A 26517-nucleotide genomic window follows, 5' to 3' on the forward strand; every position below is an offset into this window, starting at 1 on the left:
AAAGAAAAAGAAGAAATGTGTATTCCACTGTTTGAGGTGGATTATTTTGTAATGTAATTTAGGTCAATTTGCTTAATAGTGGGATTCATGTTTTCTGTTTCATTCCTGATTTTCTGCTTGTTGGTCACTAACCGAGAGACTAGTTTTGAAGTCTCCATCTATAATTGTCAATTTGTATATTTCTCCTTTCTTGTCTGTCAGTTTTGGCCACATAAATTTTGAGGCTCAATTGTTAGTTGTATACACATATAGAATTGCTACATCTTTTTAATAAATTGCTCCCTTTATGATTATGCAATGTACCTCTTTATCTCTTGTTCCTTGTTCTGAATACTATGTTTTCTGAAAAGAATATAACCACTCCAGGTTTCTTTTGCTTAGTGTTTGATGATATATACTTTTTATTCACTTACTCTTATCTACGTCTTTATATTTAAAATGAGTTTCTGTATCCATTATAGTCTGACAATCTCAGTCTTATTACCGATGTGTTTAGATTGTTTACATTTAGTGGAATTATTAATATGGTGTGTTAAAATCTACAATGTTGCCAAATATTTCCTTTTTAGTCCATCTATTCATTCTTTTACCTTCCATTTGCCTACTTTTGGATTAAATGACGATTTATTATGGATCTATTTTATCTCCATTAGTGACTCAATAGATAAGACTCCTTAAATTTGTAGTTTTCAATTTATAGTGGAAGATTTTGGTTTTCAAATCAATTTTGTATCCATGACCTCATTTGGTAACAGAAATAACTTGTGGTTTAAGTATTATTATACCTGCATCTGGCATAGGTAACTTATATATGACTGACATAGAAATATTTACACTCTGAATTCAGTGCTAATGTCTTCATAATTTAGGGGAAATTATGTGACTTTAATGCTAAATTAATGATAAATTAATGCCATTTTTTTTTAAGTCCCCCTCATTGTATCCCATGTGCCTAAGTGAGGCATGACCAAGTACATCTTTTAGAATGCTGACTCCTCCTTCAACCATAGCTCTAGCTGCTAGAAAAACAAACGCCACTGGACTCTTTACTGCCTTCATTGTTTGTACCTCATCTACTGGCCTTAGCTTTGGCTCTCATTCTAGTGGGGCTCTGGAATCACCTCCAACCATGAGCCCTAATTGTCCATTCACACATTTAATGAGCATTCATTGAATTCTCACTGCATTTACTCAGCAATATCTACTTGTCAGTCATAGTTGTAGGCAAAGGGTATTTGAGAATAAACAAGGCATGGCTCAGGCTGTAGGAGCCTGTAGCTTAATGAAGGCATCAGATATAAAATAATAACTTATGATTCAATCTAATACACCCAATAATAGAGACGTGTGCAGAGTGAGCAGACAGCAGAGTAATTAACTTTGCCACGGACTAGGTCAGGGATGTGGTCATGATGTTTACCTGAAGGATGTAATATTTGAAAGTTGGGTTGGTTGGGGTTGGGTATTCCAAGCAAAACTAACAGGGTGATAGAATAAGTAACAGTCTGGAAGTATGCCTGGTCAGGTAAGAGAGGAATTTATATGCTTAGGGAATGATGGGAGGTTATAATACAAACAGCAACAACTCTTTATAGCATGATGTCATTCTCATAAAAATTTTATGAGGCTCACGCTCTTGTTATCTTCATATTAAAGGTGTAGAACTGAAGTTTAGAGAGTATTAGCAACTTGCCAAATTTCACTGTTAGAAACGGGGAGAATTATATTATATAACCGTGAGGGTACAAATACTGACCCTTCATAGAGGACTGGATAGAAAAAACCAGTGTAAGCATTCCAGTACATGTCAGGTAAATATGATCCCTGATGAAGTCAGAGATGGAATCCGGAGACCTGATTGTAGACCCTGCATTCTAAGACTTATTCTACACTACGATTAAGATGAAGTTGGAACTATTGATTGAGAATAAAATACAAAGGGCTTTCTCTATATGCAGTAAGGATATGGAAGTTATTAGAGAAGGAAAATGACAGAGGAAGTAAACATAATTATGTTTTAGAAAAATGAAAACCACAGCAATGTTGAAGAAGAGGGGGAAGCATACATCAGGAGGACAAGATCACTATTAGAATAGTCAAGACAAAGTCCTGAACTATGATACTTATTGTCAAAATAAAGAGAATTTCATAAATTAAGAGGAGAATTAATAGGACTTAGTGAGCAAATGAATTTTGTGGTTAAAAAAAAGAGTTAAAGAAAATTCATATTTCTAACTCAGGTAACTGGATGGATGGCAACTGCTCAGCTGAGACTATCATAGGGAAATAACAGAGGGAAAACTAGCTATGGACTGTAGTACTTCATGATTTGTGATTTCTTACGCATCCCCTCACTCACCCACCTTTCAGTGCTCTTCTCTCTCTCTCTCTCTCTCTCTCTCTCTCTCTCTCTCTCTCTCTCTCTCTCTCTCTCTCTCCATTATCTTTTCCTGGCATGTTCATTAATGAAAACACATTTCAAGATTCAGTTAGCTCACTTTAATTTTTACTTCTAATATCAACACCGAAAAATTTGAGGGTCCATTCCTAGAAATACGCTATGCTCTTCCATGCCTCTGTGCCTTTGCAGATGTCATTCTTCCTACCTAAAGTGTCTTCTCCATAGCTTGCTGGCATAGTGAACACCTGTTAACCCATTTTCAAGGCCCTGAACAAATGATACCTTCATGGTTGCCTCCCAGGCAATGTTAACCACTCCCTGATAATCTGTTCCTTACTCCATTAGCAGTTCTCATATTTCAATTGCAATTATTTGATTACATGTTTGTATCCTCAGCAAAACGTGAGGTCAGGGACTGGTGTTTTGTATTTTCTTGTTTCCAGTGTCTAGCAGAGCACCTGGCAAATAGTGCAAGCTCAGTAAATGTCCGTTGAATAAGAAATTAACAAATGGATTGGTGTCATGAGAATTGACTAAGTTATAAGCTATGTGTAGAAAGGTGATTGAGTGACAAAGACTGTGGACATTCCTCAGTATATTGACACCACGGGAATGGGAGGCCTACCTGAAGCCACGTGCATTCCTTCCAGTGCTGGCATGAAAATTTAGCTGGAATGAACCAAGAACAAGAAAAGGGCTAATGATTTTCTTATGAGGAATATACAGGGAAAACATGTTCCAGATGTGATATTATAGATGAACTGGAGCCCTTCAATAACTTCTATTTTCCATACATGATTTTAACTTTTCACATAAGTACTTCTAAGCATCGATTTGACCTTCTTAATCCTGACCTTCACTCTTGATCTGAGGTTTAATGTAAGAAAACACTCACGAGGATCTCTACAGGTACGAATGCCAGATTCAGCAAATAAAAGTAAATTTCAATTTCAGCTAAACAACAAATATTTTTTTAGTATGTCCTGTAAAATATTTGGGACATACTTATACTAAAATAATTACTGTTTATCTAAAATTCAAATTTAATTGAACATCTTGTATTTTATTCCAGTTTGCTTTCTGCCAAGGTATGCATACCCTGCACTTCTGATACCTCAAACTGAGCTAATACAAGACATGAATGATGTGGGCCAGACCTTCATTGAGAAGTCAATGGGAAATCTAGGGACTAATGGCAAAAACAGAGGAGACACAAATGAATCTGTGAAAAAACAGGACAACGGCTGCAGGGCCCCAGGCTTTTTGCCAGTAGCTGCACTGAGCACATATCAGCACAACGTAATATAATAGTTAAGAGCACAAACTTTGAAGTCACATGTCCTTAAACTGGGTTCTTTGCTCTGGGTCGTACAAGATTTGTAACCCTGGGCAAATTACTTTACTTCTCCAAGCTTGAATTTCCTTATATAAAATTAGGATAATAATGGCAGCCTCCCAACAGCGTTGTTGATATGTTGCCTTTAGTTTGGTACCTGGCCAGAGTTAACATTAGCCTATTATCATCATCATCATCATCATCATCATCATCATCATTAGCCCTAATACTGTTTGCATGGACAACTGTCACTCCCTCCTCTGTGACAACCTAAGGTAGAGCAGGATAGGATAGGATAGGATAGGCTAGGCTAGGATAGGATAGGATAGGATGACAAGTCTACCATTTATTTTTCACTTAACATGTACAAGGCACTGTGCTGTTTGCATGTTATTTTCTAAACCAATCTTCATAACGACTGTGAGAGATATTATTATTCCTATTTTATATGCATTGGATCTAAGGCATAAAGAAATCAGGAAATATTTCTAAGGTCACATGATCACACAACTTGTAAGTGGCAATTCTGAAACTCAAACCTAGTTCTGTCTGAACCCAAAGTCCATGCTTTTAACCACTAACACACACATCAAAATCTCTCTATGAGTTTTCCAACCCAAACTGTAAATCTTTCCTACCCTAAGAACTCTGATGACTTGCAGTTATGCATGGAAATGTCCACAGGAGATAAAGCATTCCATACTCCTTTTGTTTTCACATCTTCTCATCAAATAGAATGGCCTTTTGGAAGACAGTCCTCACCCTTCTCTCCTCAGTTGAGTAAAACCATCTCTCATAATCTTAGTTTCTCCTCTACTTAAAGTCAAATTTATTTGCTTATGCCAGTGGATGATAAGAGACAGCTTCTATTAATATAGAATACATTCTTTACAATTTATCAGGCATTTTTATCTGTGACCTCCTATATCCTTAAAACAGTGCAGGTAAGTAGGCAGGAAATTATATGTCCTAATTTTACAGATGAAGAAACTGAGACGAAGAGATGTATCAATCATTTTCCAGAGTCACACGGATAATAACTGATAGAACTATTACATGAGTCCAGGTTTCTCTTCCCAAAATTATTCATTAATTTAACAATTCAGTGCATATTTGTTGGATATTCAGTGTATATCTATCTGTGTGTAAGGCAGTGTCCTAAAACCCAGTGCTGTCTCTGTGAACAACACAGAACAGAATCCTTCCATCTTGAGAAAAGAGACATTAAATAATCAAACAAAAAATAATATTGAAGTGCTAAGAAAAAAGATCACAGAATGTATAAAAGGTCATAACACAGGGATCTGTGTTGGATTAGAGGGCCACAGTTTTCACCAAAAAGAGAAACATTTTAGCCAAAATCTGAAGCTAAAAGGAATAAGCCATGGGAAGAGAAGAGAACACAGCAAACAGAGAAATTGAGTGTTTGGCCTCGCAGGTGCTTAATCAGGGTCTCACAGTGAGTCATGGTACTGACAGGAAGAGATGCCAGCTATCCTGACCCTCAGGATGCTGCTATTTCCTTGACACCCAGAGCATCTGATCCAGGGCTTGTCTGCATGCCCCTTTTAGCTGATGTCCTTGAGAAGCCAGCAGGCCTCTCTCCTAGGTTGCAATATCCAGAGCTTGGGCTTGCCTGTACATTGTTCTTGTGGTGAATTAGAAAAATATGGCCCCTCTGGGCTGAGGGCTCAAAGCTTGTACGAGGTAAAAGGTACCGATAACTACTCTTTCCCAGGCAAATCCAGCCACATGCCAGGGTCCATGATGTGTCTAATAGAAAACACCTGAATGTTATTTCTCCACTAGCCCTTTGTGCATGCACAGTGCTCAGTCCTAAGCAGTGAGCCTGATGGCATAAATCTAACTTGTTGAAAGCTTTCCACCATGGACCACGATCTCTAGATCACAACTCTTTGTACAGGAGAGACAGGATCAGAGTCTCTCCTGTACAAAGAGTTCCTGTAGAAGATAGGTTGGAGAGGCCTGGAAGGGTCAAAGCGCAGCTGCCTGATGGCTTTCAAGGGCAGTTTGATTCCTTGTAAAAAGTGTGAAACCGGGAGTAAGAGGCAATGTCCTAGCCTTGGCTCTGTGGTACTAGACAAGGCTTCTTTTTTCATATCTCAAGTAATTTTATCATTTATTAAATAAAAGGGCCCTCTGACACTTAACAATGTATAAGCTTTGGTTGAACCATAAGTTTGGGAATCCTCAAGTCCTAATCTTAATTAACTAAACTTATTGCATTCCTCAGGACAACCAGTATCACATAGACTTGAACCAAATGTTATCTTCTTGAGTGTTTTTGTATCCAAAAGGAAGAGTATTTTACACCTGAGATACATAGCAACATTTCAACCTCAATATTTCTTTTCAATGTATGCAATAATTTTATTGTTTCTTTCTTTTTTGTTTAATGTTTGCTATATGCCTTAAGTAATATGTATTTAACCGTGAAAAAGATAGCCTTCTGCCAATTGATGGAGACATTTAATCATGCACCTATTAGGCACATGAGAGAAACACCTACTTCTTTCTGGAAAAACCAGAATGAGTTCCCAAGGAGGTCAAAGCTGAGAACAACGTCAAGCACAATAATAGGCTCCTTAAGAATTCAGGAGTGAATAAAACAGTCTGACCTTAAGAGATCCATAGGTTAAGAGAGAAGAGAACTATTAAAGTACTTAGTCCTCAAACAACAAGCTAAGGGTTCTACATGACAGATGATAGAGCAACTAACAAATACAGTGGAATGGCCATGACAGGGTTTCACAAAGAAGGGGGCATTTGAACCTGAGCCCAAGGAATTAGTAGAAATGCTCCAAGGGGAGATGATGGGGAAGATGTCCTAGGGAAAAATAAAGAACATGAACAAAAGCATAGGGGTGTGGGCACAAGTAATTAGCTCTGAGCCTGGGAAAAGAAGCAGAGTGCACAGAGAGTAGGCACACCTCAACAATCTAATTTGATGCTTCTTCCTTGATACGGAATAATAGTTCTGCCTGATACACATCTAATTGTCAATGCTGGCATCGGAACTACTTCCAAAAAGAGCTATTCCAGTGCCATTTACAAACACATATTAGAAGAACCAAGTTTGAAAGATAAGATAGGGCAGGGCTCATTAGTGGAAATCTAAGAGCAAGTTGTGTAGACATCTTATGCAACAATCTAAATTCCATAGTAGATGAGGTCACCTATAAATGCTCTATAAATGGGGAAGGCTTTGGGTACATTGCAACGCTTGATCTTCACCAATAGCCAGTGCTACAAACATGGCTGTCTCAGCGCTTCGGATGACCAGTGTCCTGGGACTGCTTATATTTATCTTGACTTGCCATGCTGGTAAGTGCTTCCAAATGCATTTCATGCAGTGTGCAGTAGTTAGCCATGATTGGAGGAAGGTGGTGGTACTGATCCAGAACATAAAAGAAATATAGGGGGAGGGAACTTCAGGCACTGGACTGGGAGATAAGAGGCAGATATTCTAACAAAAAGAAAGTAAGATTTTTCTTTAAATGTGTTTCAGTTACAGCCTCTATCCTCCAAGAATGTATGAAGTCTGAAATAAACTTTTTCATATATATTCATGTGATATAGCCAAACTATTATTTTATAAATCCCTCGAGAACCAGGGGTGTTTATTTTTTCATGATTATAACTAATAATGTTTAATGATGAAGAATATATATTCTGGAATATGACTCCTAAGCCTGGCTCTACCACTAGTCAGAAATGTGACTTCAGACATGTTATTTGATCTCTCTGGACCTTACATGTAAAGGAAAATGTCATTAGTTAACTTCCTCATAAAGTTATCATGAAAATTAAAGAGAGAAAACAAACTGTAAAAGTATTTGGTCCATAATAAACACCCAATAAATATTAATTATTCTCATGCATTATATCACTTGATTCTCATAATAATACTCTTATGTAAAAATGCAGTTTTATCATTTCCCTTTTTGCAGGTTAATAAACCAAGCTTGCAGAGAGAAAGTTACTTGGGCATAGACACAGGTAGCAGTGGCACACCGGGGCCTGAAGCCTAAATCTCTCTATTCTTTCCATTATAACTAAGCATCTACTTCTTTCATGTCTGTTCCAAGCACGTAGAAAACTACAAGGCAGCATGCAGAATTCTCATTAATTTATTTTTGGTCTGCAGAAGTTGGTGAGCTCTTGACTTGTCTCTATTCAGAAGGATAGGCCAGGGAACACGGACAGTGCAAATACTGCCTTTTAGACTCTTCTAAATGTAACTTGGCAGAACTCACATGCTCAGCCACACACTGTCCAATGGCACAACACACAGGCAGATACTCCAACGGAATTACTGTAGAGATGGCCTCAGAGGCTACTACGTCCATCTACTCCGAAAGTAATCGCCCCTGGTAAAGTGAAAGGCGACCAGTCCCATGAACTCCGAAAGTGGTTGAATTATTTCATGGCTTTATCTTCAGTTTCTTCATCTGTAAAATGGAATAACTATCAACTTTATGAGGTCAAATGAACATGCTTTTGTAACACTTTGTAAGCTATAAAAACCGTACAAGCATCAGCACTACTATATTTTTTCAGAACTTTATGATTACATGAACAAAGAAACTCAATAACATAGTTAATGTGAACAAAGCCTACCCCTATTATATTTAAAAGAGAAAATATTCAACTCTTGGCTTTGATGATTTGTTTTTAGAATGCCAAATTTCTCAATTTTATTATTATTAATTTTTGTTTCGTTGTCCAACATTTTCAATTTTCTTAATATTTTAACAGCATTTTAAAAATTTTCGTAATGTCCTAAAGCACTAGAGGAGAAAGCTACTATGAACTATTTTGTTATTATTATTAATAATTGTAATAATGTAGCAAGCATTTATTGTGGGTTTACCTTGGGCCTGGTACTATGGTAACTGGTATATATATGATATACATGAAAGATAGATGAAATATCTTTTAATCCTGACAATAACACAATGAGGAAACAGAGTAGTTAAGTATTACGTGCAAGATAACACAGTTAATTTTTTGAAGACAGGAATCAAACTCGGATATGTAGGACTCCAAAACATACGGTCCACCACATCCTAATACCTCTCAATGTATACATATATACATGGTCCAAGGACTGGGGCCAAGGATCTGATTGTCACACATGCTCCATCCAGAGCACACAATCAGTGCTCCTTGCATATTGCAAAGCTACCAAAAAGCTGAAAAATGGTTATGCAAGCAGACAGATTGGAACACAGGAGAAAAAGAATTCACTTTTCATGCAAGGAACTGCTGTGCTGTTCCCTGATAAGTGTCTTCAGGGGACAATCATTTAAAGGCAGTAGTATATCACATAAACAGCGTGGTCTATGGAGTGAAAAAAGAATTAGGTCAAAACCTGGCTCAGCCACTTTCTAGATGTGCGATTTTAGGTGAGCCATTTAATTTCCTTGAGTGTCTGTTTTCTCTCCTGTAAAACTCTAGTATCGTCACTGAACTGAGTAAGGATGGAAGCGCTATCCAGTACCTGCAAAATAGGCACATCACAAACATGAATTCTCATTCCCTCCCGTCCCCGTGAGGAAAACAAAGCAATTCTGATCACTGTGGTTGCCCTGCACTTTACGTGAGGGTCGGGTCACGTCTCTATATGTCCATTTTTACCTTAACGCTTAGCATATGCCACATATATAATAGTAGGGCTCAAAAAAAAATACTTGAAGGAAAAGCCAACAGCTGAATGAAGGAATACTTGGTGATTACCATATTAGTTTTGGTAATAGGTCCCAGACTGGTGCTTCTATCAACTCTTTTATTGTGGCGTAGTAAACAATAAATGTTCGCAAAATCGAAAGCCATTTTTTCACTCAGAGTTTCCATTTTAGGATGCAAGGCTTCTAATATAAATTGACAGCCTCTACACAAAAAGTTAGTTATATCCACTTTATTCAGTCATGGGATACATTTTCTAGAAGTTGGGGTTTCCTAGGTCAAAATTTGTGGTGGGGTTACCTGATAAAATATGGGAGACCTAGTTAAAACTGAATATCAAATAAATAATGATTTTTTTTTTTTTTTTTTTTTTTAGTTTAAGTATGTCCTAAATATTGCATGGGTCATTCTTATGCTAAAAAAACTATTTGTTGTTTATCTGAAATTCAACTTTAACTAGGCATCCTGTGTTTTTATTTACCAAATCTGGCAGCTCTACTTGTGAGGCTGTTCACAAAATGAAAAAATGAAGTCCTACTTAATCTTTGGTTTCAGTTGAGAGGCCATATGTACCTAACTGCCACTTTTTCATTCCTTCTAATTCCCTCAACCATTCAGACCACTAGCTAAAACCAGACTCCCCCAAGGGAGCTTGCACATCACCAGCCTCACTCTGCATCCTCGGTCTCATTCCAAAGGGCAGCCGAATAAAGAGTCAGGGGTAAGAGGCCTACAGTTATAGTTTCAGCCTCTTCTCTTACTGTTGTGAGTCTTCTGCGAATCACTTTATCTTTTCAGTTCCTTAGCCCAGTAAGTTAAAAACTACATATCCCATGAGACTGGTCAAGGATAAAATTACACAGTATTTTTTAAATCATTATCTCCAAAACTATCAGCTGATGTACAAGTAACATCTCCTCATCGTCATTGTTATACTACTTTCTTTCAATCTTGTAACACACTCGTGGTTAGATCACAACTTTTCTGTCAAAGACTATGCAGTTCATCACTGAGTGCTGAAGAATCCAGATTTTAAGATCAGTCAGACATGGGATTGAAGTCTCTTTCTGCCACTTACTAACACTGTGACATTGAACCACTTCCTAAAGCTCTCTCAGATTCCATTTCTTTATCTTTAACTTGGCATAATAATTTTGCCTAACCCCATAAGATTATTGTGAGAATAAAATGAGACAATGCACGTCGATTTCCTGTCATAGGTATGTGCTAAACGAATACTACTCTTTACTATTTCATCCTTATTATTATCATTATCATGGGCCCAAGGATTACATGGAGAAAGAGACATGAAATCAGGTATTCTGTATTTCAGTCCTGGCACTGGCATATACAAGCTGTTTAACTCTGGGCTGAAGTAACTTAGCCTTCATGAGCCCATTAAGTCTTCTCATCCAGGAAGGGAAACAACATCTACCAAAGAGTTACTGTCTATTGGTCTGCTCGATTGTTTTCAGGAATAAATGAAATAAATGCATGGGAAGATTCTCACTGGGCAGGTGTTAAATATTAATAAATGCAACTATAGGAGGCTCCATAGTTAGCGAGTGGTGGTGTAACGGGCGCCGGGGGCTCCCTACAAAGAGAGGCTTCTCTTTCTCAGTGCTGAGAAGCTCCTCCAAGATTCTATTGTGTTTTTCAGATGACAAACCAGACGACAAACCAGACGACAAACCAGATGACAAGCCTGATGACAAGCCTGATGACTCAGGCAAAAAACCAGAGCCAGAGCTCCCCAGTTTCCTACACCTCTTGGGCACAGAGATCATTGAGAACGCGGTGGATTTCATCCTCCGCTCGGTGACGAGAGAAGAACGAACGTAAGCGCTGAGACAGCCTTGCTTTTGTCCAGTTCGCCGTTGGCAATGACCACAAGGCATTAAAACGAGTGAAAAACAAGTCCTGCACATGCCGATGTATTGTTTTAATTGTAAAGTGCTGCCCTATCTTAAGCTCTATTTGCACCTGAATGAATTTCCCTGAACTCTTTTGGGATGAGCCTGTTCCCCTCAAGTGGTTCTATAAACATATACTTTTTAATCTCAGGACCAAGTAAGGGGGATGAAGAGCACCAGACCAGGGGACGGAAAGCCAGGTTCTGGTCTTAACGCAGGTGCTACTCTACTGTGTGATTTCGGGCAAGGCGCTCCCTCTCTCTGGGTCTCAGTTCGCCCATCGGTAAAGTTAAAGGAATAAAGCACCCATCCAGTGCAGGCACCGCAGTTCTTTGGTGAGAGTGGTGGGTAATTGTGTGTTTGTTAGTTATAGTTGGGGTGAGTCCTGCCTTTATTCTCGTTTGAGTAACTCAGGAGGGTTAGCAGAGATAGTGGCTAATCTCTTCTTAGAGACAATCTACAGACTGTCTCATATGAGTGTTTTAATCGTGAGGGACTGCCCTGGTGGCAGATTACACACCCCAGAATTTTACCAATGTTCTCAATCTGCTTCTAAGCCCCTCATACATCTGATTCCGGCCCATAAAGTTCTGATTTTTACTTCTACTGCACCCCATTCTTCATTTTCCCCACATTAATCTTCCCAAATTCAGCTCTCCAGGATAGAATTTGTTCTTTTCAATTTCCAGGTACTTTCAAACTCCACCTCTCTGAATCTCTGCTCGCTAATTCTGTCCTTCATAGATCTCTAAGCAGAGTTTGACAAAGTGTGGTCTCTTTCCCACCTGCTTCAGAATTCCCTGGAGAACGTAACACAAAATGCAGGTTCCCTCATCCTATCTTGCACCTTCCTGGGACAAGGCTAAGGCTATGCTTTTTCACAAGCTTTCAAGTGATTCTGATATACAATAAATTTTGAAAGCCCTTGAAGGAGTGTGCCTTAAAGATCCACATAGCCTTTGAATTGGTATTCGTATTTTGTGTAGCTGTGAATATTTGCATCTTTCTAGAAAAATTGCTTTTTACTTTCATTAGATTCTCAAAGGTGTCTATGAAATAGCATATTAAGAACTACTTCTGTATAGAAATAACCAGAGGTCATTTTGTAATCTCGAATCCGATTAAGTCAATATATAACGCAGACAGGAATCTATGTACAATCCTCACGCGCAAATGTTGAAACTTACAGATTTTTATTTTTGTATCGTTGTTTTTTCTGCGGTGGTTGCCTTTGCAATTGGTAAATGAGGAAACTGACAGGCAAACCATAAGAATAAAACCCATATGTACAAAGTACAGATCAGACTCCAGTTGAACTCATATTGTTATAAATCACAAGCAAGGGGTTGGAACAATAATAGATCTTTTGATTCTTCCTCTGGGGAATTCCTCAAATATAAAATAGAACTTTTTTTTTTTCCTCTGTTCACCCTGAAAGTTGACTACCTGAAATACCAAAGAGTTGCTGTCAGCTCTGGGTTCAGAAAAGGCAACTCATCTTTCATCATTTTCTCTTCCATTATATTCTGAGTAAATGGTGTTCTTTCTGTTCCTGAAACTTACAAACATTTCAGGCTCTCTGTCCTTGCTTTCAATTCTGTCTAAAATACTCTTTCCTCTTCTCACAGGTAGTGCTTTTGTCCTTCAGTTCATTAAAAGTCACCTCCTAGAAATCTATTCTAAGCACTAATATTGTCTTCTTTCCTTCCCTGGTTATTCTCTATCACTTTACCTTGCCATGGTGTCATTATAACATATATTACCATCTCAAGTGATTTATTTTTAGTCATGTAGCTATCTGAAAGGAGGGACTGATCTATTTAGCTTGTTGTTACAGCACAGTACCTTGTAAGCTGTATCACGCACTCTATCAAAGGGAAAGCCTTAAATATAAGCCGGGGCGGGGAGAATGGAAGGAGACCATTAAGAAGTATTCCTAAGCACTTAATCTGTACAGAGTGAGGGCAGGAATTGTGAAGGAACAATCTAGACTGTAAATCTCTTCTCAGAGAATTTGCAGTTTTTATGATAAGATGACATGAGCAAAATCAATGATAAAATGCTAAATAAGATAAATGTCAGTTAAACATCACAGGTAATTTCTAGAGAAAGGAGCTGTCACTGGGGCCAGGATGCTAAGCACAGTGCTTATGGCAAAGGTGAGACACAATCTGGACCTTAAAGGACTCTGAAATTTGATTAAAAAGAGAGAAGGAGAGAAGTGATAAACTGCAGTGTGAGTCCCAGGTCTGGCTGTGATCCAGGCTCATGGCTAGGGACAGAACTCTGGATTTAAAATGTTACAGTAATGTAGTAAGGCGCCTGTGCCTAACTTATGCAAGTATGACTCAGCTTATTGTTTATTACGCATGTGCGGCTGAATGCCACTGTTGTTCTCTGATATATATAAAGCCCGTGCAGTCCCCTAGCAAAAAAGCGCGCGCTCCCCATAATAAAGTTGGTGCCTGCCATTTCATTCTCATGTCGGCTCTTCATGCATTTTTTCAACTGGACGTCTCACCACCAAAGCCTTCCCTTCCTGATCAGCTCAGGGCTGTCATGCAGAAAGTAGAAATTTTGGTTTATTTACTTCAATATATCTGATGCCTAAGTACTGCATCAGGCACATAATAAATGCTGGATATGTACTTTTAGGACAGTGAATCGATCGGCTCATTCCCTCCACCTGCTCCCTCAACATGCATTCTAGATACTGTAGAACTATGTAAACCAGTTTCCAGTCACCTTTGAGAAGCCTACAATTCTTGTGAATTTTCCTCCACCGCCTGGGCTTTCAGGACAAGACATTTTTCTGGTTCTGTTCTTACCTCTAGCCATTCTTTCTCATTCTTTGTATGACTTTTCTTCATGCATCTGCCTCTTAAACATCATTGTTCCTAAAGGCTCCAAATGTAGCCTGCTTGGTTTTTCACACTGGGAATATTACTTAGAATCTAATGAGTTTCGATTTCAGATGTCTATTGCACTCTTTTTCCTGAGCTACAGTCTGAAATGACTGCTTGCTACAAAACCCCATCTAGATCTTCCATCAGCACCTCAAGTTCAACTGATCTAAATCCAAGCCACTCATCTCACTTACGTACCTGCTCCTCCTCTGGTGTCCTTATCTCAGTAAGTCACATCCCCTGTCATTTAAAATCTAAAACCTCAGGGTCTCCTTGGACCCTTCCTGCTCATCGCCACCTTCACTCAATTGTGGAATATTCTATCCTTAACTTTTTTACTATACCATTCCTTTTCTTTAACTCCACTGACTCGTTGGCCTAGTCAAGTTCTTCGTCATCTCTTTTCTGAGATCTTTTTTATTAGATTTGTAATTAGTTTCACTGTTTTTATCTATCTTCACTCCAATCCATCCACTAACCTACTATCAGAGTTACATAACAAAAATGCATATTTGATTCTGTCACTGCTATGCTTAAAACCCTTTTGTGAATTTCTTTTGCCTACAAAAGCAGAGCAAGTACATTCGGTTGATATTAAAGGCTCTTCCCTGATGCCAACATATCTTTCAATCATCTCTCTCGCTCCTGCGGCCAAGCACCTGATGCCCTAATGATAAATGGTTTCTGTTTCAGAGCAGACCTTGTTTGTATAAATTGCCAATATTTTTGCACATGCTTTTCTCTCTTTCAGCAATGCCTGGCCCCGACCCCAACTCCCAAACCCATTCTCTTCATCTGACAAGTCTAATCATTTTCTGAAGTTCCACTCAAAGACAAGCTCTGTGAAAACATCACAGAACCCTACAGTTAAAAAATTCAGATACTTATGCTCTGGGATTTCATAATGCTTTGTAGGAACATTTATGACAGCTTTTTTCCCCTCGTTGCTTTAAATTACTTGTATCTCAATGCATCTGTTTTCTCCACTAGACTATAACCTCCTCGCAGGCCTTATTTATCTTTTACCTGTCAGAGCTACTCCGCACCCGATCCTTGAACAGTATAGTGGCTCTGGAACTGATTCATGATTCTGGAGATCTAAGTTTTAGACTTTGCTTTGTAGTTTACCAGCCATGTGACTTGGACAGGTCGTTTAATCTCTCTGAGCTTAAAAATATAAAAATTCATTCATGTTTTCCATTCAATAAATATTTATTAATTTATAGTATATGCCTAGGCATTGTTCTAGGTGCTGGGGACATATTACTGAACAAATATATCAAAATATATGGGTATATGGAGTTTATATATGAAGAAACCTAACTAATAGGTTTGCAGATTCAAAGAGATAATTATGCATAAATGGCTTTTCAACCTTGAACTATTATGAAAATCTTTGATCTTATTTCTTTATGGCATAGGAAAATCTGGAGAAGAAAAATGTGGCTCAAACATTATAAGACACCCTAGTGATCATGCTAACATTTTTATTCAGTCTAAATTATAATTCATATTTTTCTCTTTTTTTCTTTTCAAGAGGATTTATGGAATTTGATGATAAGCAAGAACATTCATCAAAGTGACCTCCCAGGTGATTTTAACTTACAATTTTCAACTAAAATAATAGTATATGGGACAAAGAAAAAAGGGTCTGTCTGATTTTATTTAATGAATTTGGACGCCCTTGCCTACCTAGCAGCAAAAAAGGTATATTTTGTTTTGTTTTGTTTTTCTTTGTTCTTGCTGGAGTTTTTAAAGATTAACTTTAAACATTTTAAAAATCATCTTAAAGATGATAATAACATAAGGATTAAGGGAGGAGGCACAATTGTGGAGTGAAACAAGCACTAGGATTTAGGAGACCTGATTCTTGTCATAACTCTGTTAGGAACTTGTTTTGTGTACACCCAGCCTATGAAATAAGGGGATTATATGCACTAAGATCTAAGAGACCAAGTAATCGTGCAATTTAAGTCACTCACAAGAAGAGTGAGATTTGCTGAACCTAATTGTATGGGGCCAAGTTATGAGAGAGGAGGAAAGGATTTGAACTCAAGCAGCCTGATTCCAGAGTCTGTTCTTTATCACTAAGTGATAATGCTACTGGAGAACACAGGAGAATATTGTAGGAGGAGGCAGTGGAAAATGGTGATTAAGCTATTTGACCTTAGACATGTCTCCAGGTGCCCACAGAAATAAACCACTGCTCCTTGGATTAGCTGAGTTACCTTATTTGCATCTCCAGGAGGCATAGACTTTCCCAACTTCCATTTCACATCTGATCTGGGAATGCTCTATTTCCCCACTAGCTCCATTTCATAGCTTGGGTGTGATTAGTATATAAGCTCAGAAAGCCACTATCAATCTGTACCAGGACTTAGCTTACTCTTTTCCTAAGCTTCAAAGGATAGAAATCAGGCTTGGGGCACTGGAATTAAGATTTGCCCAACCCAACACTCTCAATTCTCACCCCAAAGCCAACTAAGCTTCTAAAAACACTCGCTTATGTTTGCATTTTTCCATTCCCATCTTCTCAGAGAGCAGCCTACCTCTTGTTGCAGGTGTCCTAATCCTTTGCCTTCATTCAGGCTACTGGTATATACCTCTCCCCATTGGTACCTATGCCCCAAATTCTTGGAGTACCTTCCTAGAGGCTCAATGTATGAGGCAGTCCAATAGGCAGACAACGTGAAAGAAGTAGGAAGAGTAAAATGCATAGAGAAGTAAATTTAACTTCTAATTTGACTACTTATTGATTATATGACCATGAGGAGGTTACTTGGACTTCATGAGCCTCCCTTTCCTCCATATATTTAAAATGTGAGGGAAGTAATTGTTTCAGATCTTAATGTCAGAATTTATCTATACCTAAAAAGGTTTGAATAGATTCATGAATCAATGGACTCTAAAGGGCAAGAATAAATGGCTTAATCTAGAGACTAAAAAAAAAAAAAAAAAAATTGAGCTTGAGAGAAGGAAGCCTCTAAGGCAGAGGTTAAATTTTGTATGATTTGATTAGGTGTATCTCTTTAAACTCCAGTGATGGTGCATTTAATAAGTAGCTTTAAAAGTTTCATTTGTATGATAATTGCCTCATCTAATCAAAAGCAAGTCATCACATTAGATGCCAGTGATTCACAGAAATACCTGTTTCTCCAGTATAAAATATTTGGCTAAAGTTCTCAATTATTTCCTAGATTGAGACAGATAGATATCCCATCTTTCTCCTACAACATACACCTCTTTCCTGTATGTGCCTTTAATGCTTATTTAATCTATGCTTACTATGTGTCAGATTCTGCCAGTGCTACCAAGATGAGTAACACTGCCCAGCCACTGAGAAATTAACGGTCTAGGCTATCACTTAGTATAAGGCACCCCAGGACTGTGGAGGGAAATGATAAAGTTATGTATAAAAGTTCCTTGGACATGCATTGAAGAAAGGATATAAAAGGGAATGTCTGGAGGAAGAGGTGGGCATTAAGAGGGCTTTACAACAAAGGCGAACTTCTGCATGCATTCTCAGATGATGTGTAGAGAGGGGAAGGTCTCAAAAACAAATCACTCAATATTTGGACACCTGAGTCTATTGATCACATGAGCATGATTTCCTTGCATTCATAGATTTACAACCTTAACTCTTGTTGCCCTGCATCACTTAAAATCATCTGTGTCTTAAGTCATTTGACATCTTACAATATAAATTTCCTTTCTCGTGTTAAAAATAACCTGATAAACCTTACTAAACTATTAACATTATCAAAGGAGTAAAAGATGAGAAAGTATTTTATGAATTCTTCATTTCTATATACATTCATTCAATTAAGAAAAATATACTATGGACACTAGATCACATGCTTAGACTTGCTGAGTTGGAACTTCTTAGGAATAAGTAAATTTAATAGGTAATTCACATGTAGCTAATGAGTAAAATTGCAGTTGGGCATGATGTCATTCAGTATCCACTCCTTGAAGTCTTATGGCAAAAGATTCTTTTAGAATTTCAGGAGGGAAAAAATGCCTTCCCTAAGGACTGCTTCCTCTTTTCTGGTAAGATTTATGTAACTTGGTCTGTTTCTTTTTTTCCTCTCTATCTGGAAAGTCAAAGTAAAGCTGATGTCTCAATTTATGTCTATGTTTAACCTCTGTGCGTTCTTTCCTCATCCCTGTTACTGATTCTTGCCCTATATATCTTGCATTTTGTTTTTGTAGTCATTGCTTATTTCCTCAAATATGGATTACAATTGATTTCATTAAAATCATTTCACATTCTAAAGCACAAAGGCATAAAAATCTTTAAGAAAAGATTAAAAGATCTTTGTATTTTTCTTAAATCTTAAGCCATCTCCAGCTAGTGATTGTTTCCTTCTCTCCGGCTTGTGTTTCTAAGGAGACACCTTCATGGCTCCAGAATAAGAAGGGCAGCCAAACCCTGCTATTCTAGTTCTGCTTCACAAGTCTTTCATGACAGAGGCCTCAAAGCATCACTCAGCAAGTTCTCAGCAAGCTGAAGGCCCTGACTTCAACCAAATACAGCTCATTTTGAACATCCTGACTTTGCATTTTTGCTTCTAGAAGTTAGAATAAATGTGTCCTCTTTGGAGTCCCATATCCTAGTTCGTTGAGAAGATTTTTGTTGGTGGTAGTAACTTTTCCTGAGCGTATTTAAAGTATTGAATGCTACAAAAACAGTAAATATATAAGATTATTAGCCAGAATACTCAAAGAACGGTTCGAAATAAGGAAACTAATCTCAGACAAACAAGTCCAAAGTCGCAGCAATGATAAATGATTTAAAGAGGCTTTTAACCTTACTCCAAAGAACAACCTTTTAACTCCTAAAAATGTATGAAGTTTCGAAGTTAAAAGTTTCACGTCTTTTATAGAAAGTGTTTCAAAAATATCCTAGCCCACTCTCCTGGACTGGTGAACAAAATACTGACCTACTTTAAAAAATAATAAGGTTAGTGCTGTTCCACTGAGGCCTTATTATTCTCATAAAACAGCGGAGTGTCAGGGTGGAAGAGTCTGTGAAAAGTCTAGGGCAGCCCTGCCATTTGTCCTGTCACCTCATCACACAGACATGGATCCTCAGTGGCCATTGCTGTGGTCCTTGCCAATTAGTCACAGAGGATCGTACCATTATAAAATCTGACCCAGATGAGCCAGTAAAAGATTAATAATGATGATTAATAAAATAGAACAATTATGACAATACATTTTAATAAAAGTCACATGAATGTCTTTGTGACCATTATTGAGGAGCATAAAGGTGACTTGAACATAAGCACCGTGATATTGTAACAGTCGATCTGGTAACTAAGAGTGCTACCAAGTGACTAATAAGTGGGTAGTGTATATGATGTCGATACGCGGGACAAGGGATGATTCACATCCTGGACAGGAGAGAGCAGGACAGAGTGGGATGGCACAAGATTTCATCACAACACTCAGAACGGTGCAATTTAAAACTGATGAATTGTTTATTTCTGGAGATTTTCATTTTATATCTTGGATCATGGTTACTGAAACCACACGAAGCAAAACCGCAGGTAACGGGGGACTGCTGCACACACAATGGATTCAAAAGATGACAGAAGACCTGAAAGTCAAATAGGTGATGGAGGGGCAGCACCTTAGAAACTGGTATCAGGAGGAAGCCACTACCAACCTGAGCTGGAGAGAAAAAGAAAAGAGATGGTGTAACCAGAACCAGCAGCTGGAGTCACCTGGCAAAGGCTGGAACCAATGCACACCTACCCAGCAGGACCTGGTGGCTCAAATGTGCTACAGGCACTTCCAGAGGCTTCTCTCAACTAGACAGGGAGGGGAGGCCACACTCTGGCTTTCTCCTTTTCCCACCTCCTGTCTCCTGCCTGGGCCTCCCAGGTGCAGAATGCAAGCCAAATATTAGCTTACCTGGGAATCTGAAAAAGACAGCCTGCAGGGCTCAGCTTCATGCCCCCTCTTTCCCCTTACACAGAGCAGAGCAGGGGAAGGGTGGGGAATGGATCCAAGAGCAAACAGTTCCAAGACTGGCACAAGATCAGGTCTGAAGGCAGGCTATGACAGAAGCTCCAGGTAGGAAGAAACTTGATTTTTCATTAAGGCATTAAAGTGTTAGCAGCAAAGAGATTGAGCTGTCTTTTCAGTATGGCTGGGGCTAGAGCACAGTTGAAGAAAAGAATCTTGATGAGACTAGACAGGTAAACAAAGGCCAGATCATGAGGGGGTCTTGCATGCCATGCTTAGGAGCTTGAAACCTATTTTATCTGGTCATGTATAAACAGAACTATATCTTGGAAAGATAATCCTGGCATCATTATAGATGGCGGCATGGGGGAAAGGAAAGGATCGGTCAGAACCCATTTGCCAAAGTCCGATATAGTCAAGGCCTAACTGGTGGAAGGTTCTGTGAAGCTATGCAGTGGCCCTCCCACAACTACAAACTTAATGGAAACTTGCCTCTGGTGATATTGGCTCCAAACCAATGAGGCTTATGAGACCCTAGTCTTGTCAGACAATTCTTTGAAACGTCTTTGATATTTTATGTTTTAAAATTTCTTTAGACGTAAGAAAATAGCATAAAAGGTTTGGAAATACTGTCAGAGAAAGGACAGTTTCAGACAATGGAGATATTTAACGTAGAGGGGAAGAGAGGAAATTGGAGCTATGAGTTCCCTTTAACAACAGGCTCTCCAGAGTTTACGACCCAAGGGGAAAATTATACAGTTAGGCCCTTCTGAATAGAGCCCCCAAAACAGAAATAGGACAAACTGAAATCTCTTCATTGTTTTATTCATTCTTTTCAGGGGTCACTGCACTTTAGGATAGAAAGTTTCGGCCAGGGAGGAGGGGACCGTCATCCTCCTTCCACCTCCACTCTCGCTTTATCCCGACGTCACACCAGATGCGACAGGGCTTCCTGAAAGACAGAAGGACAGTAATAAACATAAGAGCAGCTTACATGTAATTAGCGCGTTTCCAAAATAGTCACTCTCCTATTTAGCACCATTTTACTGATGGGAAAACAGAAGCTCAGAGCAGTTACATCTAATCCAGAATCCCAGGGCTAGGAAATTGCGGAGTCACAACTAGAACACAGGTCTCTCCCGTTCAAATATCCCTACTAGAAAAATCTAGATATGCAATTTCCTTGATGTTCCTGGAGATGCAAAGTTTATATGAGCACAATCAGTAAGGGAGAAACACACATTCACAGCGAGGAGAAGGGCGAGGTGGGAGTGGGGGGGGGCAGGACGGGTACTCAGGGTGATGAAGCCCTGCCCTTCGACAAATCGGCCCCACAGGCTGTAGTTACAGCCTCAGAGGCCTCTGGGGTCAGCACATCCACACTCTTCCTGAGCCCTTCCAGCAGGTGCTCAACAGAAATGCCCAGAGTATTAAGAAGAAGCTTTAACGGATCCTTGAAGGGGAGAATGTTGTCCAGAGGTAAGGCATCTTTGACAGGAGTCAGCACACTGCTGCCGGGGAAGGCAGAAGCTGCAGAGCAAAAGAGAGTCCAAGTGAAACAGGAACATCCAGCTTCTATGACCTCGGCACCCTCCACGCTGTTCACCAAGGGCCTCAGTCCAGCCCCATCACCTTGATGTCCCACGAAAACTTCTGCCTCGGGGCCTTTACAAATGCTGTTCCAACTCCCTAGAACTTTCTTTCCCCAGAGAGCTACAGGTCTTCCTTCCTCGCACTATTCGATGTGTTCTCAAGTGTTACATTCTCAGAGAGCTATCTACAATGGCTCCCTTGTCACCCTCTGTGTTTTTTTCTTACCATTACCTAAAAATATTAAATCTTTTTTTTTTTTTTTTTTGCCTTCATCCTCTCACTAGAATGCAGGCTCCGGGAGAACATGGAATTTGTGTTTTATTCACTACTGTACTCCATTCCTAGAATAGACTCTAGCATGTAGTAAGCACTCGAAAGATACTGGTGATCAACTGACGAGGGATATATTTTGCATGTGGCTATCTTCACAGCCCACAATTGTGAGACCAAAAGGGGAGATGCCGTGATGAATTTCCACCTGGGCACATGAATGAAGCCGACCATAGCCCAGGAAGCTGCTTCAAACTAATTCAACTCCATGCTGGAAATGTAATTAAGCACCAACTCTATGCCAGTTGGTGCAGCTACATAGATGAGTAAATCAAGAATACCCCATTCAGAGAACTCATACAGTCTGGTGGAGAGTGAAGATGTGTATACACCACAATGTGGCATGGGCTATGCTAACATTATGGACAAAGCTCTATGGAAACACAAAAGAAGGGATGACTAATTCTAGTGTGGGATTGTCCAGAAGCCAGAGCTGTGTTTGAGGCAAATGTCAAGATCACGAGGTAATAAAGGAAGCAGCATTTTAAAAAAGAACAAAATGAACAACAGTACTGAGATGTTAAGATGCATGTGTATATACACGATGGTGACTCTTCTGCCCAGAGTGGCTAGAGTGCAGAATTTCACTGGGTACGCTCAGGGGGGATATAGGTGAGGCTGTAAAACTCAGGTGAGGTCAGACTTTTGAAAGCCTTGAATGCCATACTAGTGAGTTTCAGATTTTTTTTTTCCTTAGGGTAGTGGAGAGCTAGCGACGCTTTTATATGAGACACCTGCATTTCATGTCTTCAGTTATAGAAAGATAACTTTCCCATAGACAATGAATCAGAGGCAAAGCATGCATGGAAAAATATGTATGACATTTTTATAAAACACATGCGTGGGTATGTAAACGCACATGTACATGATCTTACACATAAGAATACACGACCTCCTGCTAGCTAAGACTCTGCCATAGTTCATTTTCCTTTGGAATCCTCTTTATTTATCCATTTAAATTGTAAAAATGGAGCCCGAGCACCTGTCTTCCCTTCATCTTTTACCACCTAGTTTCCCCTCAAAATTCTCTTCCAGAGGGACAATATTTATTTCCCTCCACCCACCTTTCAGATGCCACCTCTGCAAATAGTTTTGTCCCTGGACACTAAAGAACAACAAAACAGCTAAAACTCGGGAAGTTACAAATCTGTCGAAACTTCAATAAAAACACAAGACAAAGTAGCCAATGTAGGTGTGGGCAGCAAGCACCCAGGTTCTCATGATTAATCTCCCTAGTTCTTATTCTAAACACTCTGGTGAGTGTCATCTCTGTATGTACTCACACATTTCTGGGGAAGGACCCTCAGAGCTTCCTGTTCTCTGAATGAGCGGTGGCCATCACAATGCACTTTGCAGATGCACCCAAATATATCTTTCTGATAGGTACAGTGACACTCTCCAAAAATAAGGGGTCAGTTCCCCTTTCTCCTGCAAGATGCCAGCTTCTATACGCCACCTAGAAATCGAACTGTTCATCTGTCAGTACTACCACAGAGCGCTGTCTGTATACTTTGTACTGACTTCTGCAGAAATCTTACCTCCTCTGTCAGACTATGAGCACCTTGAAAATGCCATTTATATCTGATTCATGTCTGAATCTTCTAATGCTTATCAAGTGCCCAACAGACTGCAGCTATTCAATACATATCCATTGATTTTATGAACAGATAACTGTAGCTATTTCTCAGGAGATCCAACCTGGATACCTGACTTATTAAAGATGATAGCAAGAATGACTCCATATAATTTCAAAAGTATAAGAGAAATGAGTTGCAAGTCAGATTTCGACTAAAGATTAAGGAAGATAAAGAAAACTGTAGTGATCAGTGAATGTTCAACAATGATTAGGGCTTGGACTGAGGGCTGAGTAGGGTACATCCAAAACCACTTCCAACCTTACTATTCTGTGGTTCTAAAACTCCCTCCACCATATTCCACTGGGAGCCTAAGCTTACTAGTTGTGTTTCTATTAACAGAAAAGTAGAGGAATATCATATGTTCCAGGCTACTCACCAGAGTAACTGCAAATGCTGATGGCCACCAGCAGGAACACAGTGACCAGCTTCATGACAGATTATCTGTGATATTCACTTGGAGTTTAAAAATGAACTAGAAAACCCAGTGAATTCACCGAGCCAGTGGTTCCACTTGCAGTATCAAGTGTAACCGCTGCTCTTGTACACGCATGTATTTATACACCCACCAAGGACCTGAATTTCAGTCACTACCACTTGACTCGCCCCAGCAAGGAAGAGCATGAAGGTCATGTTTCTTTACTAAACACATTAGAGGTTTTTCCGCTCTCCCCCACGTTCTCATGAGAAACAAAGCCCGAACTTAAGCATTTTCAAGGGCCTCTTGCACAAGTGCTGGCCCAGAGATGCCAGGGGTTGGCAAAGAGCTCTGAGAGTTCTTTGGGAAGAACACTAAAAAGAAGGGAAGGCTTTATATTTAGATTTACAAGAGTGAAAGTTCTGTTGTTTTCTCGCAGCTTCGAATTCATTTAAAGTTCAAAGAATTATTATCTGATGAGCCACTCAGTTGTAGAAGCCATCTGGAGGTCCCATCAGCCCTAGTGTAATACAGACTCAGCTCAATGGCATTTAGTGGCATATTTCTCTAGAATTTGCTTCCACCCACCCCATCTGCACTCACACATTTACTATGGCAAATTCTTTTATTTTTTTTTTCCTAGTGTCTCTTGGTTATTTGGGGAAGCCCCAGGGTGTGCTATCTCTGTGCTCTCATATAGAATAACAGGCTCAGTATTTAAAATCAAAAATGACTTTTTAAAAGCCTGGGATTCAATATTTATTTCTTTGTGTAATCGAATCAGTATTGGTCTCTTCATCTAAAATAAGGACATTAACAGCAGGACAGTCCCAAAGGTGTGTGACCCTGAGGGAAAAAATTGCAAGACTCTATCTATATAAATAATTTCAATTACCAAAATATGCATTACAGAACCATTCTGAAAGTTCAATCCCTTATAATAATGCAAAAGAAATATTATGCTGGCTGCAGGAACAATCTGCTTAAAAGGCTGCCCTCCTTGAAACCAGGACTCAGCCATGGGGACCTAGAATGACCCTATGTGTAAGCCCAAGTCCTGGAGTTCCATGGGGTACCTGGTGCCTCACGTGCAAGGAAGTGGGGGAAAAGAACCTTGAGGGAAAGAAGCAAAGATCACACTTACTCACTCACTAACAAAAGTATCCATATGTTTACACACAGAAAAAAATAATATATGCATATGAACACACACAAATCACATATAATCATCAAGCACTGCTGTTTTCACTTATTTGTTTAACAAATATTGCACATCTACTGTGTGCCAGTTCCTGAGTCTGGAACTAGGACTGGACCAGTAAACCAGACAAGCAAATTTCATGTGTTCATGGAGCTGGCAATGTAATGAGATAAACAGATAATATCCAGGTAAACAAACAAAGACAAGAACTAGTGGTCAGTGCTATGAAGAAGCCAACAGGCTGCTATGCTACAGAACAAGTGGATTGGGGGTCCATCAGACGTGAGAAGAGACTTGGACTTGGCTGCTTCTATGTTATGATTCATTGCATTAATCATGTCTTTTTATTTTATATTTTTGATGCTTTGACATGTTGGGGCTTTGCTGACCCTGGAGAGGTTGTCTCTGGCCAGGGCCAGCTAATTCCTAGAGACTACAAACAATGCCCCTGGGTGTGCACCTTTTATATGCAAACCAACCAATCCAGAGCCCATGTTGCCAACTATCCCCTTTAAAGGCCACTATTTTGCTTCCCCAATTACCCTGGGCCAGGTATGGACCAGCTCCCAGACAATGAGGGGCAGCCCCTGTGCCCAGAGCCCACTGAAACTATTCAAACTAGCCTACCCTAAACCTGCCTACCCTGTCTCCCCCATCCAGCCTATGGAAACCACAATAAAGGCTTTTGCCTACTCCTAACAAACCTGGTGCTTCCTGTGCATTCCCTCCCCTGTGGCGTGGCATGCCTCCTTCTCTTGGGATCTGTGAGTATAACAAACTATCTTCTCAATGACAGTCATCTCCTGATCTGTTAGCCTGAATAATAATAAAACATATTTTAAAACAGCCATCTAGCCTTTCTCTGTGACTTTGTTACGGTGCTGATACTGTCTCTCTTTGCAGCATAATTATTTGTACTGTCTTGTCTCCCAGGACTAATCTATAAACATCTTAAGGGCAGTCTGTAGTGTTCATATTTGGATCCTAACACAGAGCCCTACACACTTGATACTATTATTAGGAACCACTGATCAGTGCCAGGCAACACACTTTGCATATGGTATTCATTTCATTCTCCCAAAACCACTGATAAGAGCTTTTAT

At 39.4% G+C, this 26517-nt stretch overlaps 2 protein-coding genes across 6 annotated transcripts in view; one reads left to right on the forward strand and one right to left on the reverse strand.

Moving 5' to 3' along the window:
* Positions 1-15898, forward strand: part of CUNH5orf46 (chromosome unknown C5orf46 homolog) — a 62150-nt gene extending 46252 nt beyond the window's left edge. For 2 of the 5 annotated variants that reach the window (XR_002777945.1, XR_002777944.1), the window contains exon 3: positions 11107-11193. Coding sequence is in view for 2 of the 5 variants with exons in the window: in XM_023525345.1 (XP_023381113.1) it covers positions 7013-7082; positions 11107-11284; positions 15803-15848 (294 nt within the window). In the remaining 3 variants the exon portion in view is untranslated. Of the gene's footprint in view, positions 1-6992; positions 7083-11106; positions 11285-15802 lie in introns of those variants that run through there. The other 3 variants (XM_023525345.1, XM_023525346.1, XR_002777946.1) reach the window with 3 other exon arrangements.
* A 5158-nt stretch (positions 15899-21056) lies between these two features.
* Positions 21057-24454, reverse strand: SCGB3A2 (secretoglobin family 3A member 2). Its single transcript, XM_023525343.1, has 3 exons — positions 24175-24454; positions 21582-21768; positions 21057-21195 (listed from the first exon to the last, which is right to left on the reverse strand). Exons 1-3 carry the CDS (start codon positions 24227-24229, stop codon positions 21156-21158), a joined length of 282 nt encoding a protein of 93 aa, XP_023381111.1. The 5' UTR covers positions 24230-24454; the 3' UTR covers positions 21057-21155.
* Between the last annotated feature and the right edge of the window lie 2063 nt (positions 24455-26517).

The sequence above is a fragment of the Pteropus vampyrus genome, unplaced genomic scaffold (genome assembly GCF_000151845.1).
Source record: "Pteropus vampyrus isolate Shadow unplaced genomic scaffold, Pvam_2.0 Scaffold552, whole genome shotgun sequence".
In the NCBI taxonomy this organism is placed as follows: Eukaryota; Metazoa; Chordata; class Mammalia; order Chiroptera; family Pteropodidae; genus Pteropus; species Pteropus vampyrus.